Consider the following 16,231-nt stretch of genomic DNA (forward strand, 5'->3'; position numbering starts at 1 on the left):
CTAAGGCAGGACGGAGGGGTAGCGCGTACCGCCATACCGCATTGTGTGTCCGCGTGTGAGGGGGGAGAGCGCGTGCGGTGGTGAATGGAATGGCAGGGAGGAGGAGGGGGGAAGAGGGTTGGGAAAGACGTCTGGGCGACAGCGGCGCACACGGTAGGAGTCCAGCGGTGGGATGCAGAATCTGTAAATCAGAGGGAAACGCGCGATTGGTGCAGGGTGTGCTCGTGAGCGTGTCGCTGACAGTAGAGCGGGGAGGGGCACCAAGACGTCGACGCGGCTGCTGAGGGAGGGGTGAGGGGATGCTGCGTGTGTGTGTGTGGGCTGGTTGGGGAGAGGAGTGCGGGTGACACCTCTAAGCATGTGCCTGACACGCACGCACACGTCACCATTTTTCGCGCACCCTCACGCAACGCGACACATTGCCATATCCAGTGATGTCTTTCTTGTTTCACTTGGAATCATACGCACACATACACACATAGACAGAATACGCACATACACTCACGCACAGAATACGCACATACATGTATGGGGGGGAGAGGGGAGGGGAGGGGGCTGTGTGTGTGAGTGTGTGTGAGCCACCTTTTTGGTCTACATACACACAACCGGGAAAGCCGATGGGTGGGAATGCTTACGAGGGCGGTGTGGGGAGATGAAATGGCCAGGAAGGGTAAGAGCGCTGTCTACAGTCGTGCATGCAACAGTCGTTCTCTGCGCGTGCCGATGGTCATGGTCTCTCTCTCTCTGGAGCACAGCCGCCAGCACTACCACAACACAAATAGTACCAATGGAGGAAGCAGCGAGAGAGAGAGAGGGCATCACTATGCTATGTACAAGTACACTGCCATGAAACGCCCGCAGCGCCCACAAGGTGGGGGGCGCGAAGGGGGGTAGCCATCACTTCGGATGCAGACGCATGCGCCACAGAAGAGTTGAGCGGGGACGTAGGCTAGAGGGAGAGGGTGTACGTGTGCGCGCGCGTGCCACCTATCGCTTCCTCATTGACTGCTTCTTCTCAAACTTTTCCTTCGACCTCTCCCACTGGAAGCGCTCCGTGACAGGGATCGCCTCAATGGTGCTGGTGTAGCTGCCGGCTACTCCCACAATGAAATCCTGCGTCTCCTTCGGGTAGACGATGATCTCGACTAGTCTGTTGCCATTTTCAAGCTCCGTCAGGGTGGCGTTGCGTAGCGCTTCGATGTCACTGTCACGGCTGAAGTAGTAGCGGATGTGAAACTCGTACTCGTGGGTGTCGTTGTAGAAGGCCCAGCGCTCACCATCGTCGTACAGAAGACGGAAGAGAAGGCCGTTCTGATGCTTAGGGAACATCTTCAGCGCCTTCAGCGGCTCCTCCGGTGGGCCGCCATATTTCCATACAATGTCGTCCTGCGCCGAGTACGTGGAGTAGCCGCAGCCCATTTTCGCTGCCTTTCCGTCACCTGTCCTTCTCCTTTGTACCTCTTCTCGCTGTGTGTGTGTGTGTGTGCGCGTGCGCTGGGTTGCTGTGCAAACGTCGTGTCTGGCGTGGGGTCAGCAGGTGACTTTCATGATGATGCGCTCGCCTTCTCTTCGTCTGGCGCAGCTGCCGTCCGGTGTGGGGGCTCGGGCGGGTTTTAGCGGACCACACGCACTGCAAGACGGAGTGAGACAGGAGGGGGGAGAGATGGGAAGGGTCTGGCCAGGTGCCGGATGTCTTCAGGGCCACCACGGTCACGCACACGCGCACAGGAGCAAAGAAGGGCGAATGATATGTGTGTGTGTGTGTCTGGGTGTGCAACCTGAAAAGAAATGGCGCAGCGTGCGACGGCTCCACCGCGACGAGGAGGGCGGCGACGATGTCGTCACGGGCTCAAACGCACAAAGGATTGGGGAAAGGGGAGGGAAGAGAGGGAGGGGATGCACGAAAACAGCGCGGCAATGCAGACAACGACGTCGTGGCGTATGTGTCTGCAAAAGGGACTTCGGGAAGGGGTGGAAAGGCTGCAGGAAGTGGCGATGTACACTCACACGCACCGTCCCCCCCCCCTACATACAACATACCCAAAGGGGATGCTCGTCCGGGTCCTACTTACCCACTCAAGGCGGTAAGTGGGGGTGGAGGTGGGTGGAAGAGAAGCGGCAACTCACTCTGCAGAGAAGACGACCAACGATAGCAACAAGAAAAAAAACGCGATGGCGCGTACCGCCTCTGTGCTGTTTCACTCCCCTCCCCATTCTTTTGGTCCACTGCGCTCATGGCTCCGACACGGCGTGCACCACCTCCACGATGCCATCGCCGGCTCGCTGCACCAGCGTGAAACGCCCTTTGCCGAATCGCTCCAAAGACTGCCCAACGGCCTCAACGCTGCGCGTGAGTCGCTCCACATCCGCCGCAGCGCTCGAGAGGGACAGCGCACGGAATGCATCGGCGGGCATGCCCACCAGCTGACGCAGCCAGGCATGGCCGAGGTCGACAGTGAGGTGATCGTCCTCGCACACCGGCCCCAGCTCCTCGCCTCGAAGGGAGGGGCTGCTACTCAGCTGCTGCTGTGTGTCGCGCTCCACAGCGTTAGGCGAGGACAGCTGCACGAGGAGCGAGTATGTGAAGGCGCCCTCTGCTGGGTTCGGCTCCGCGCCGACGCGATGACTCCTCTGAAGGGCTCCAGGGGGTGTTTCATTGATCACCATGTCCGACACTACCTCCGTGATGAAGGCGATTGTGCAGAAGGGCACATGCGGAGGATGCTGTGCGGCGTGGGCAGGCCAGCATCGAAGGGGCTGCACAGGGAGAGCGGCGCCCGATTGCTGCGGCTGCTGTGATCGGGGTGCTGATGAGGTGGCTGGGGAAGCGGCGACCAGGTGTTGCGACGGCTTCGATTGCTGCTGCGCCGGCGGGGCAGAGGCGGACGTCGCTTGTGCCTCAGGAAGGCCCGGCGGCAGATACTGCTGCAGCTTTGAGGGTCGTCCAGTGCTCGTCGCTAACTGGTAACGCGCCTGTGCTTCCCAGTACACCTCCAGTGCCCTCACTCGACCACCGAGTACTTCGGTGTTCCCGGCGTGCAGCCGGAGAATGCCATGCTGGACACAGGGGATGGGGGTGGCCGCGGCGTCCGCCATTAACGTAGACAAGCGCACACGCAGCTTGGCACCAAGCGAGATCCCTTCTTTGGCTAGAGCATCACCATAGCGTTGCCGTGTACGCGTAGAGGCGTCCTCGACGGCGAGTACACGCTGGAACCCGTCTGACAACTCTAGCCGCAGGCACCGCCATTGGCCACCGCTTGGCCGCAACGGTGTGTGCTGCTGCGTCTGTTCATTCTGCTGTTCCTCCATCGCCTGCAGAGTGGCATCGGCGAGCGAGGCCGCGTCGTCCGCGTCCACTTCGCTTCCAGCTCCCTTCAGCAGTGCGTCGGGGCGCCCAGGGATGGAGGAGAGGGAGTGTAGGAGGACACGGCTACGCTGCTCGCGCGAGAGGCTTACATCCTTAATGGACATGACCTGCAGAATTAGTGTCACGGTGTGCGCCGCTGACGACACGGCGCTGCCTCGGCTCTGCGCTGCTGACGCTACAGCGGGCAGATGGAGAAGCCCGGGGGGCGTGAGAAGCGCCGCAAGGGATGGGCGGATGAGCGGTGGACCGGGCCGCTGCGCCACCTCCTCCAGGTCCTCGTCGAGGTGGCACTGTATGTAGTCTGCCGTCATTTCATCTGTGCCGGCAGCCATGAGGGGGGCCAGCGCGCGTGTGGCGCCAAGTCAGCGGAGTCCACAGAGGGGAAGACGGTGCTGTGGCAGAGGCTATGGCCACGTAAACGCAAGTGAGCGCGCCCTCGCCCAAGTGGATGGCCAACGAAAGCAAAGCAATGCTTGCAGAAGTATGAGCGCATGCGCGCTCACCAGAAGCAGCAGTGACGCTGTATCTTCGTCAAAGGAGTGCTAATCAATTTGTGAATACTTACGTGCGAGCACATGCACGGCTTCTGTGTGTGTGCACTGCTCACGTTGGCTCCCGGCTGCGCGTCCCCTACGACCACATTCGAAGGCGCGGGCATGCACAAGGGCCAGCAGTTGATTCACCCAAGTCTGTGTGGATGAAAGACACATGCCCCGCAAGAGAGAGAGAGGCAGAGGGACACGGCGGCGGGTGGATCAACTCATAAGTGCATGTGCCTTTGTGTGCGCAGCGGCAGCGGGGTCACTTCAGCCGCTCCAAATCAAAAGGGGGGAGAGGCGTGGAGAAAGCTCTTGAGGAACGGTGTGTGTGTGGGTGACGGTGATGGCAAGAGGGTGTGTGAGAGAGAAAAGCGTTCCTCTGACAGGCACGGTAACCCTTCCCCCCCGTCTCTACCCCCCCCCCCCAACTCCTTCCGTACACCTTTCCCCTCTCCTTCTATCCTTCACAAGCAAACCCACACGAGCAAAGAGGGAGGGAGACGTGCTGCTCATGGGGCGTGCGTATATATGTATATATATGTACATATATATATACATATAAATGGACGAAGTCAGGCGCAATATACGAGTGAGTGTGCCTCCGCCAAACATCATCACCCCTCTCTCCGGTGTTGTGGCGCCCCCTGAGGCCGCTATCGCTCTTCCTCTTTTCTTCACTTGCCTCGCCCCTTCTGGAGGGTTGCCGGTACACAATGCGGAGAGGAGAGGGCGTGGGCGAGCGCGTGCCCGCTGATTGGTGCGTTCCTAGAATTGATGATATACCTCATCACCGCGCACCGCCAGTGATTAGCAAAGGGAAGAGCGAGAGGAGGTGAAGCGTGGGAAATGCACACACACACATACACACACATACAGACACAGTCATGCAGGAGAGGTGAGATGTATTGGCGTGTGTGCGCCCTTGTGATTCGGCGATTCCTCGAATGAATGAGGGGAGGGGAGAGGGACGACGACACAAGGCAAAGGTAAAGAGATGAAACATATAGCACACGCACAAGAAAAGAAACGTGGCAGAGAGGGGAACACCATCAGGGAAGCCGAGGCCAATGGGGAGAGCGAATGTGTGCGCATCGCTGCCGCCCCTCTCTTCCGCCCTGCCAAAGTACGCAGAAACGCACCCCCACCCCCCAACCACACGCACCCTCGCATCTTTTTTTCTCGTTTTTTTTTGTCAACCGGGAAACGGTACCAAATTTCGAGTGCGACGGCGGGGTGGTTATGAAAGAGAGAGAGCGCACACGGACGAGGCAAGCGCAGAGACTACGCTGCCCCCCTCCCCCTCATGCCTGGGAGGGGGGAGGGAAGGTCATAGGTGGAGAGGAGGGGAGGGGGACGATGCTCGGTCACATAAATCAAAAAAATAGGGAGACGCCGCATTTAAATGGGTAACGTTGAAAATAGCTGTTCCGCTTGCTTCGACATGTGTGCATGTGTGTGTGTGTTCTCTGCAGCCAAGATGAAAGGGACAGAGTGCAGGCGGTCACTGAAATACAGCAATGAGACGTGCTCACGTGCTGCGCTTCAGGTATCCGTGCGCTTCCTTTCTTTTGCTGTCCTCATTTTCATCGACGTGTGTGCGTTTGTGCGCGCGCGTCACGTAAACATGTGCGCAAACCAGCAGAGACATACGCACACACACACACACACACGCAGGGCCGATAGTCGAAGCCGCAAGGGCGGAAGAGGGTTGCACACTCAGGAGAGCGTCTCGGCGGGGGCTCTGGAGGGCGTATAGCGAGGACAAGGACAAAGTGGCGCACGAGCAACAATGGGATAAGGGCAGAGCAAGGAAGGAGAGAGAGAGGATGACAGGGTAAGCGTGCGTGCCATCCCGCCCCAGCGTTCCACCCCGTCTCACCGACTCCTCCGAACGAGAGGTGCTCGTTGCCGCCCCCATAACACGAAGCCACCTCCCCTCTTCCCCTTCTCCCTCCCACTTTTACACTGTGCTTTTCCTCTGCTCATGAATGCCGCACTTGAATTGCTCCGCTATTTTCTTCACATGTCCGCGAGTCCTGTCCACATGCCCCAGCGCCGCTCCTGCTTTGAACACCTACCGCGAGCACAGGGGCGGATAGCAGTCACAGCAACCAGCCGCACATACGAGCAGAAGAACGTGTGCGGGTGCGCGTGCCTGCCGCTTCGTCTCTTGCACGCCTCCACGCCCCCTCTTTTGCCTCGGTTGGCCAGCGCGCAGTGCGGATGCTGATGCAAGCCCTGCCCTCCCTCACATGAGGAAGGGCAGAATGGCCGCCTTCTTCTTGTTGGCCGGGTCCGCCTTGATGTAGCCGCGGTGCTTCTTCTTGGCCCAGTCGGCCATCTGCACGAAGCCGGCCAGCGTGAAGAACCAAGAGGAGAGCATGTTGGTGCCGATGGAGAAGGCCACCCAAGACATGATCTCAAAGAAGTAGTTGGGGCACGAGACAAGAGCAAACAAGGGGCCATGCGGTACGTTGCGAGTGGTATCACCGTCTGACTTGCGCATCGTGCTAAGCTGATAGTGTACCGCAAAGTTTAGCAGCTCGTTGATGACCATGAGCACGGCGCCAAAGTTCGACTGCACGGTGGTGGTCGGAGTGAAGGAAGGGTGACACAGGACGTAGCCAATGAAGGCGGCGAAGGACCAGTAGTAGACGCAGTTCTTGACGATGTTGCGCATCGGCATCGTCGGGTGAGAAAACTTATGCACAAACATGGACTCGAGCTCGCGCTTGACGAAGTGGGCGACGAAGAGACCAATGTACAGCTTCTGCGTGTAGCCGTAGGCCGGCATCGGGGCGGAGCCGTAGATGAAGGAGGGGCGCATCGCGTACAACAACATGAATGCGATCGGGCCGGCATACTCGACGTAGAACACTGTTCGATAGCCGACCTGCGGGCCGAGGTCCTTGTACGTGATCACCATGCCATCCTTCACCCCCTGCTGTGATAGGGGCAGCTTCTCCGTCAGCGTGATGAGGTTCGGGCGTCCCTTGGCGCCGCCCGCAGCCGGCTCAGCGCCGATGGGACCAGGCACCTTGAACGACTTGCGGTACACACTCACCGCCGGGAGATATGCTTTCTTCAAGTCCGCAAGTGTGGCGTTGGCCGCCAGCTCCACTTCATGCTTGCGGGCACCGTCCGGACCGGACGCAACGATAACCTTCATGGTGAGCGATAGAGTGAGGAAAAAAAAATGGTATGGGTGTGACACGAGGCGCGTGTGCTGAATGGGACGCCGCAGCGAGATCGTGTGGGGGAGGGAGAGAGCGAATGACGTAAGGAAAGACTGGATAGAGCCGTGCAGTGCATGCGCTCACGTAAGTGTGTGCTCGTAGATGAGCGTCGGGTCGGTTAGGAAGCCGAGAGAACCAGCAACGTGGGAGAGGTGAGCAGAGAGCAGAGAGAAGGCCCAAAGAGGGCGAGGGGCAGCACAGAGCACTAACAGCCATTAGCGCTGTGTGCGTGTATGGCGGGGGGATGAGGGGTGGGGTGGGGGGAGGGAGGGGAGAGAGAGGCAGCCTTTGCCCCCCCTCCCCCATACTTGTATGCGCACACGCGTCTGTCTGTCTGTCGGACTGTGTGCACGTCGGGACCCCTCTTCTCACTAAAGGACTTCGCTTTGACCGACCCTAAAATTAGTGAACGTTCGCAGCGCTTCTGTTGTCGCCAATTAAGAAAAATAGAAAGGCGGCCTACCCGGCACACACATACACACACACGCCGAACGCCCCAAGCGACGCCCCAAGATTTCACCATTCGCTACCGATCGGCACCTCGATACCTCTCGCGCCTTCTCTCTGAGTAAAGCACAACATCCGTGACACGGTGCTGGGACAGCCGCCGGCTGCGTTGCACCTCGCCATTCGCTTCAACTTCCTTTCCTGCGGTGCACACTCAATGGCAGACCACATGTCAGTGGGGGCAGGGGACTGCGCTATGAAGGAGTCCCTCTCGTGTGTGTGTGTGTGTGCTTGCTGAACAGGCCGTTGCGCGCCCCCTCCCGCCAGCCCCTCCTTCGTCCTCGTGTCTGTGCAGCCTCACCTTCTCTCGGAGGACGTGCCGCTGCTACCGCTGCCGCCACTGGCACTGGCGTGGCCGGTGCTGGAGGATGAGCCGGCAGAGACAGCGCCGGTGGTGGCCGTGGTGGTGGTGGTGCTGCTGCTGCTGCCAGAGGATGAGGAGGACGAGCGCTTCTTGAGAATCTGCTCTGCTTCGCGATCAGCCTTCTCCTTCATCCAAATGCGCTTCTTCTCCCGCAGCAGCCTCTTCATCGCCTTCGCCTCGACGGTGCGCGGCATTGCCGGCATGGGAAATATGACACTGCGGCAATTTTCCGTGCCGCAGCTGCACACAAAGTGCGGCATCGACTCATCGCGCAAGGTGGCGTAGTCGACGGTAAGCTCCTCGCCAACGCTGATCTGCCGCTTCGCCGCGAAGAGTAGCGTGCGGCCGTGCACGAAGCACATGTTCGGCTCGCACGAGTGGCGCAGTGCCACCGCCTGATGAATACCGTCGCCGCGGCAAATGACGCAGCCGACTGTCGGCTCCTCCTCACCCAACTTGTACAGCGACTTGGCCACCACCGGGATGGGGTGCACAGCATCGCCAAAGAGGCACTTGCCAGCAGCGACTGTTTTGCTGGCACGCGTGGTGAACTGCCCGTTGCGGTCGTGGCTGATGAAGTACCACGGCTTGCGTGCCGCCTGATCTCGTAGCGCCCGCGCCACGGCGTTGGCAATAAAGCGTTCGTGGTTCCAATGGGGGTCGCCCTCCACCATCACATCCGCGAAGTCGCCGCCGTCTTTCGGGGAGTACCACATACCGCAGTTCGGGTTGATCTCCAGGAAGTACGGCACCCCGGTGAGCTCATCGATACGGAAGTCAACGCGGCCGTAGCCGACGCCGTTCATGATGTACTTGAACGCGTTCCGGGCCATCTCCGTGATGGACGGGTAGGCCGGGTCCGACGAGGCGAGGAAGCCATACGCCTGATCGCCACACTCCATCGTCCACTTCTTCTCAAAGTAGGCAAAGTCGTCGCTGCTCTGCAGGAAGTCGAACATAAGCGGCTTGAAGACCTTCACGCCAAACGGGCTGCCGGAGTCGGCGCAGGCCAGCACGGTGCCCTCGCGACCGCGAATGAACTCCTCCACCAGCGCGTGGTTGTACTCCTTGATGAAGCCGCGCACCCTCGTCCTAAGCTGATCCAGTGTGTCGCAGCGGTTGTCTTTGTTAATGCCGACGGAGGCGTAACCGGAGAGGTGCTTCACAATCACCGGGAACTTGAGGTGGCGGCACTTCTTGGCGAGGCTCTCCTCGTTGCTGAGCAGCACAAAATTCGGCACCTTGACACCGCTCGACCCGACCATCAGCTTCATGTCGATCTTGCTCGGCTCAAAGCCGCGCGAGTCCGTGCCGGTGAATGCGGCATTCTGCTCCTCCAGCGCCGCTACCACGTCCACCCCGGCGCGCTTCTCGTCACGACCGCCGTCGCAAAGGTTGAAGAAGACATCGTACTTGTTGGAGGTCACCAAATTACGTACGGTGCGGTACGAGTCGATTTTCTTCATGGACACGTCAGCGAAGGAGTACTTGTGCCGATCCTTCTTTGCGTAGTGCTGCGGCGTGCACCAGTAGTTGTCCACGCTGGCTGTTGCCGAGTCAGTGCCGTCGTAGCTGCTGCTAAGCACGCAGATGCGGATGCGCTTGCGTTTCTTTGCCTTGGCGCGTACACCTACGGTGCCGGGCGGGGCGGAAGGCGCCGCGCGGCCGGGGGACGTGACGTGTGGTGCCGCAACCGCCTTCTTTGCGGTCGTGTTTCTGTCGCTGAAGGAGCTGGCGGGGGCCCTATTGCGCGTGAGAGGGCGCTTGGACCTCTTCGCTGCTGCATCACTGCCCGGCATTGGTGACGGGGCCGAGGACGTGGCACGAGTGCCCTTCTTGCGCCGGCGGGCGGCGGCGCGCGTCTGAGCAGCGGCTGCTGTAGGCGATGCGGATGGTGATACGGTGCCACCACCGCGGCCACCGCCGCCGCCACTAGTACTGCTACCCGCTGCGTTTCCCTGGCTCGCGGCGGCGGCGCCACCAGGCGCTGGGCCGATCGACGCTGTCGCCGCCGAGCCGCCGGAAGAGGCGGCGGCTGTGGATGCAGCCTTCCTCTGTGACCCTGTGCGAGTGCTCTTCAGTGAGCGGCGGCTTGTCTTGACCCTTTTGATCTTCGTGGCCGTCTGCTGTTGCTGCTTGGCTGCAGCACCGCTGCCGCGCGGTCCGGTGCCGCCGCCGGAGCTGCTGCTGCCCGCGCCACTGCTGGCGGAGGATGAGCCGGCGCTGCCTGCGGCTCCGTTCTTGACTGTGCTGAAGCGTTGGTCATGCCCGTAGGGGGCCCCGCTACTCACGGATGCAGCAGGGCTCGCGTAGAGACGGTGCTGAAACACTAAAGCGGCTCTGGCGAGGAGTGTGTTGCGTGTTGCGCCCCACACCCGATGGCTGAGCAGCTGCAAGTGACACGCCGGTAGCGGTGCTGTGAGGGCAAGGAAGGTCGTTGGGTGAGGGGAGTAGTGCAGGTATCGCAGCGCACCGGCCGCCGACCGCGCAGTGCCTAAGCTGCCGCGCGATATCATCGGGCTACTCCAAAAAAAATATTCTTACCGGCGACTGCAGCTATATGTGAAGTGGTATGTTCATCTGTGTGTGTGTGTGTACCCCTTCTCCCTCCCGCTGTCAAGATGAGACACGTTGCCTTAAGTGGGACTGCTGTGCTTCTATGATAGGTGAAAGTCTATGCTATATGTGTGGATGTGCGGGGGCGCACAAAAAAACGCGTGTGTGCGAAAGAGAGGACCTCTGGCAGCACTCTGTGTGGAGTGTGGGAAAGCAGCAGCCGAGAGGGGGAGAGAGGGGGGAGGGCGAGCTTCGGGCGGCGTTGCCTGTCTTTTCCCTTCGTCGTTTCCTCGCTTCTCTAGTTGGCTTCTCTGCACACTCCTTCGTGAACGCGGATGTGCATAAGCTCATGTGGGTGCATGGGGTGTGCTCGCATGCACCATCCGATCCACGCACAGGGGATGAAAGGGTGTGGAAGAGTATTATCGGAGACAGGAAGCAAGAGGGGAGGTCCAGCCTCAACGCTCCACGACTCCATGTGCGCTTGGAAGCATACTGGGAACAAGTGACTGCGCATCTGCCGCGCCTGGGCAGGGCGAGGTTGAGGGGCTCAATGAGACGCAGGCGCACGATGTTGAAGCATGGCTTGGTGCGGGTGCGGAGCCCGTCCTGTCACCCCACGACGACGAACAACCTCGATAACCGCCCTGACTCTACACAGGACAACGCTGAGATGCGGGAGCGGCGGAGAGGACAATAAAGCGCGAAATCGAAAGAATACCACTGTGCACATTCTGTCTGCGTCTGCCTGCGATACGCTCCTGAATACATCAGTCGGAGGCGTGTGCGTGTGTGCGAGAGAGAGAGGGAGAGATGGGGGAGGACAGGCGGCGGTGGTGGCGGACTATGGGCAAACAAACGTGTGCGGCCGCTTGCGATCTTTCTCATGACTGCAGAGCGAGGCAGCGAGGGCTGCCCCTGCCTTCCCTTTCCTTTCCAGTCCCCGCACTCTTTCACTCACGACCACAGCTCCGGCCATTGCTCCCTCCCTCTCTTTCCCCCCTTCTGTTAGAGGTCGCCGTCGTTACCCATCTCGAGTGCCTCCTGATATGGGTCAGGAGTCGCACGAAGCGGCATTGCCTTCCCGACGCGCATAACGCCCATGATACGAAGGCCGTCGGGGTCCACATAGTAACCCTCGTGCGCCGTTTCCGACACGGCGCGCCATTTGAAATGCAGCACACGGCTGAAGTTGCGCTCCTCACCCCACGGCTTATTTTTGTAGTTCTGCTCGGCTACGAAGACACGGCGAGGGTGCAGGCGCATCTTTTTCAGTCGCTTCAGCTCTTCTGGGCTGCCGGCCGCCTCTCTGTCGTCCTCCACCCTCACCACCACTGCAATGTGCCCCGCAGGGATGGCGCTCTCGTTCATGTGAAAGATGATAGCGTCCGCCCTCCGCGGCGCGTTGAACTTGCGCTCGTCCACGTTCGTTGCCCTCTCGTGGTTGGCGATGTACACCGCAGACCAGTCCTGCTCCGTCTTGGCGGGGTTGAAGAAGTCCACTTTTCTCCACAGCTGATTTGTGTTCTCGACGAGGCGCGGTATAACGCCGCGGTTCCACGCGAGCCACCGCATGTAGTAATCGTACGCCGAGTAGCGGTAGGCAGTCATAATAACGCGCGTTTCGGACGGGTCGCCGCGGCGGCCGTTGTCCATGGGATCCATGAGATTGACGTAGTTGATGTAAGACGAGGAGAACTTCGTGTTGCAGTTGCTGTACGCCGGTACATCGTCTGCGACGCCAAGGAGCTGCCCAAACGGCGTCGCGCAGTCCTCCAGCGGATCGTAGCTTGAGTACATGTGTTGCATTATTTTCATGTCCTTTCCGTGGTTGTACAGGGATAAGTGAAAGAGAGCGCCGAGTGAAAGCACCATGGCACACGCGCAGAGCACGACCACACGCTCCAGCTTCATAGTGTGCGTGCGCACATATACAGGGAATAGGGGAGAAGGCTGGGTGGTGGTGGTGGTGGCGGCTGGGGCCGTCGATATCAGCGAGGTGAGTTGTCTATGTGCTCGCACACGCGTTCTCCGCTTCTGCGACCAAAAGGATGTCTGTGAGTGTGCGTCTGTTTGGGCGATCGTCAAGAGGGTGAGCAGGTACGTTCTGTACAAGTTGGAGTGCTTTGGCATGCGAAGAGCGGCTCATGAGACCTCCGGTGCTGGCCGCCTAATGACGGCCACAGCGATGCCCTCCTCCCCGGTGTCTGGTGCGCACACTTATGTGTACTCGCACCCACCCACCGACACACACACACACACACACCCGTGCATGCGCAGAGGGACATGCGCATCTCTTTGTCAGGCTACTGTCCCCTTACCTGACAATGCTGCGCAGAAAAGGACGGTGCTATTGTCTGTCTGTGTGTGTGTGTGTCGGTGCTTCGAATAAGTTCAAGAGGTGCCTTTCTTTGTACCACCACATTCCCCTCCTTCTCCTCTCCACAGCGCTCGCGACGAAGCGCTAGTAGATGCATCTGCAGTCACAGCCCTTCGGGCAACATCTCACGGTGGGGTCATTCCACCAGCTGCTGATGTGCTCCACATGCCCTCCATGGCCGCAGCGAGCACACTGCACGACGAGGCAGCCCTCCTCTCGCCACGTTCGCAGCGCTGCACGCACCGCTTCCGTACTGCTCTTGGGATGTGCCGTGCCATCTCCACAACCGCCGCCATCGCCCTTCTTCCGCTGCAGCGTGTCCGGGTCGCCCGTCGCCAAGGCGGCGGTGTGCGAGTAGTGGCGCATCTCCGTCAGCGGTGATGCTGCCGCCGCGGCGCTGCCACTCCCACTGACGTCTGCGTGAGTGACAGTGTTGCGCAGCAGCGACAGACCGCACACGGCGCAGATGCTGATTGGGGCATGGAGGCGACGGCACATTTCCGCTGATGCCGCTAAAAGAGGTGCCATTGGGATGAGAAAGGCCGGCGCACAGACGGCAGTGAATTTTGACGCATCACCGGTGTGGCTTTGCCCGCAGGCCTCGTCCCTCAGCGAGAGGATCAGCCCGCGCTGGAGGGAAAACCGCACGAGCCGCACCTCGCACAGCAACGTGTGCTCTTGCGCCACCGCGATCACTCGCTCTGCAAAGCTGACCACTCCAATCAGCTCCGCCAAGTGCTGGCAACGCCACTGCGCTCGCGGCTCACCTTCCACGCTCGGATCGGAGCTGTCTGCGGGCAAGATACTGACGGGGACGCCACCGCGTTCTCCACCGTTGGGCCCCGCTGGACGCCCGCGGTCGACCTGCTGCAACACACTCGGCAGCAGCAGTGAGCAGACCGCCATCCCGGCCCAAAACGGAAGCCGCTCATTCCGCAGTACGCGCACCGTCTCCATCAGCGCAGGCCAGAGTACCGCGCCAATGTACAAGACCCCTGTGGATGGTGTGCCCACGTTTTTCGCGAGTCGTCGGAGGACCTGCAGGAGGTCGCTGACGTCTGGAAGCCGCAGCGCCTTCGCCAGTTTCGCGTTCGCGTGAAGCGCCACGTCTGGAGTCTTACCACTGAAAAAACGTACGCTGCTCCAGTCGCACTTGTACGCGGTGCCAAGCACGTGGGCAGGAAGCACATAGCTCGGCAACACTTTGCCCGGCTTGAACTGCGATGTGCAGATGACCACCGTGCCAGCACGCATCCTAGCACACAAGCCTCCATCCTGCTGCGCCTCGTAGATGCGCCGTAGGCACAACGGCAATCGCCGCGACGGAGAGCGCGGCGCCGTCGTACCAGGCCCATCGTCGTCGCGGCCGGTGTTAGTCGCACTCGCCTCGTTGCACGCGCGACGCGGTGGCAACGACGCGCCCAAGACCGCCACGTTTCCTTGCGGCAGGAGTAGCGCCATGAGACTCTTGGCAGGGCGACGGCGAAAGGGGTAGAGGGCTGAAGCACCAGCACCTGTGCCGGCTGCCACACCACCGCCAGTCGCGGCGGTGCCGACTCCGCCTGGGCCGGCCACCCCCGATGCAGGCGCGGGGATCGACGCAGTTGAGGATGTCGCACCGGCATACAGAGCGCCGCCACCGCCAGCTGTAGGCGCGCCAGTCGCTCCTGCAGCGGTCTCAGCCGATCCCGAGACAGTGCCACCGGCCGTGGCGGGCGATAGAAGCGCCGCTGGGGCTGAGGTGCTAGCGGAAGTTGCTGCCGAGGGTGCGGCGCCACCACCACCACTGAGGTGCGTGCTCGTCATGACTCGAGGCACGCGGGTACCGTCGCCGCCGTAGGCCAACGCAATTTGTGGGGGGAGGATAAGGTGGTGCAGATCGAGCTCAACGGCGCTCCAGTAAAGCAGCAGCACCGCAAAATCCGACAGAAACGGGTAAACGGTAAGGAGGCCACTACCGGACTGGTGCGTCGGGCCACCCGACATATTGGCCGTTGCGTCAGAAGCCATCGCTGTCGCCAGCGGGGTCGAGGGCGAGGCGAGCGTACCACCCGGGCTGGGACGTGCTTCGGCAATCCACTGCAGCAGGCGGCGCCCCACCTCAGGCACAACAAACGCGGTGAGTGTCAGCATCGCCGCGTTTCTCACCGTGGAGGCGGCACCGCCCGCCGTGCCGTGACCGCTGAAGGGGGAGGAGGTGCCGGGCGGATCAGGCGCGCCGCATCCCCCTTCCTTCGCCTGTCCGCCAGTATACTGCTCGACGGGTTCGCTGCGGCACCCGGCCGGGCTTGCCATGCAGTCGGGCAGATGATCAGGCTGGTAGCCGACGCTGCTGCTTTCGCCGGTGGTGTTGCTGCGGTGGTGATCTGCCGTGACGGCCCAGGAAGAGGTCGAATGGTCGCCCACACCGGCGAAGGAGACCTCCTCGAACAACTTCCACTGGCACGGCTCGCGAGGATATCGCGCCGTGAAGACAACCTCAAGAGCCATGGTGGCGATGAGGAGCGGCATACCGGAGGTGTCTGAGAGCGAGGAGGCGGCAAGGGCAGCGTTCTTAGGAGATGCAGAATTGACCACATGCGCGGCCAAGGATGCACCGGTGCCACTGAAAAGATTGCTACTGCTTGCCGGAGCCCGCCCCCCTCCAGCTACAGCTGAGGCGCTAGCACCGCTGCTGATGCCTGCGGCCGGGCTGCTATGGGCCCCAACCCCAACTGCCCCGAGGCCCCCTGCGGCACTTGCATGATGAATGTGGCTGCTCGCAGCAGAGCACATCGTAGCGGTGACCCCAGCACGAGCCGCTGCGCTGATGCCTGGGCTCGCACTTGGGCAGCGATGGCGGCGGCGCAGCGAGAGCCAATTCAGCGGGCGAGAGAGCTCTATCAGCACTGCACAGGTGCCTTGGCGCGGTCGCTGCACTGGGTTAGACAGTACCACGCGCGTCCGCACCGCATTCGTACCTGCTGCCTGGCAACCGCGCAGCTCGGCCGGCGACGCCGCATGGTGGCGAAACGGCCCTGCAGAGGCCCCCTTCACACCTGCCCCTTCACCGGCGCAAAGGTCGACGTGGAAGTACGCCAACTGACGCGCGACGGCCAAGTCGCGCTCGACGGCTGACAGAAGGGCCTGTGAAAGCATGCGGCCCGTGACCGGAAAATATCCGAGAGGGAGGGCGGGGGATGGGTGTAGGCCTTCGTGTGCTCCGCGTATCGGGCACGAATGTGCGTGCAGAGAGACAGCGGGGGCGGGGCGGGGGAGAGAAGAGAAGTGCACTGCGAG

At 61.1% G+C, this 16,231-nt stretch overlaps 6 protein-coding genes across 6 annotated transcripts; all 6 read right to left on the minus strand.

Annotated features, from left to right (window-relative positions):
• Positions 1–987: 987 nt before the first annotated feature.
• Positions 988–1,419, minus strand: LSCM1_05392 (uncharacterized protein; the record flags this gene model as incomplete). The annotated part of the gene is made up of 1 exon (XM_067322857.1): positions 988–1,419. The coding sequence occupies one exon, from the start codon at positions 1,417–1,419 to the stop codon at positions 988–990; it is 432 nt and encodes a 143-aa protein (XP_067178222.1).
• An 813-nt stretch (positions 1,420–2,232) lies between these two features.
• Positions 2,233–3,702, minus strand: LSCM1_05393 (uncharacterized protein; the record flags this gene model as incomplete). Its single annotated transcript, XM_067322858.1, has 1 exon — positions 2,233–3,702. The coding sequence occupies one exon, from the start codon at positions 3,700–3,702 to the stop codon at positions 2,233–2,235; it is 1,470 nt and encodes a 489-aa protein (XP_067178223.1).
• A 2,455-nt stretch (positions 3,703–6,157) lies between these two features.
• On the minus strand, positions 6,158–7,078 carry LSCM1_05394 (uncharacterized protein; the record flags this gene model as incomplete). Its single annotated transcript, XM_067322859.1, has 1 exon — positions 6,158–7,078. One exon carries the CDS (start codon positions 7,076–7,078, stop codon positions 6,158–6,160), a length of 921 nt encoding a protein of 306 aa, XP_067178224.1.
• An 871-nt stretch (positions 7,079–7,949) lies between these two features.
• Positions 7,950–10,532, minus strand: LSCM1_05395 (uncharacterized protein; the record flags this gene model as incomplete). The annotated part of the gene is made up of 1 exon (XM_067322860.1): positions 7,950–10,532. The coding sequence occupies one exon, from the start codon at positions 10,530–10,532 to the stop codon at positions 7,950–7,952; it is 2,583 nt and encodes an 860-aa protein (XP_067178225.1).
• A 1,048-nt stretch (positions 10,533–11,580) lies between these two features.
• LSCM1_05396 (uncharacterized protein) lies at positions 11,581–12,705 on the minus strand (the record flags this gene model as incomplete). Its single annotated transcript, XM_067322861.1, has 1 exon — positions 11,581–12,705. One exon carries the CDS (start codon positions 12,703–12,705, stop codon positions 11,581–11,583), a length of 1,125 nt encoding a protein of 374 aa, XP_067178226.1.
• A 331-nt stretch (positions 12,706–13,036) lies between these two features.
• LSCM1_05397 (uncharacterized protein) lies at positions 13,037–16,090 on the minus strand (the record flags this gene model as incomplete). Its single annotated transcript, XM_067322862.1, has 1 exon — positions 13,037–16,090. One exon carries the CDS (start codon positions 16,088–16,090, stop codon positions 13,037–13,039), a length of 3,054 nt encoding a protein of 1,017 aa, XP_067178227.1.
• Between the last annotated feature and the right edge of the window lie 141 nt (positions 16,091–16,231).

The sequence above is a fragment of the Leishmania martiniquensis genome, chromosome 25 (assembly GCF_017916325.1).
Source record: "Leishmania martiniquensis isolate LSCM1 chromosome 25, whole genome shotgun sequence".
Classification (NCBI taxonomy): domain Eukaryota; phylum Euglenozoa; class Kinetoplastea; order Trypanosomatida; family Trypanosomatidae; genus Leishmania; species Leishmania martiniquensis.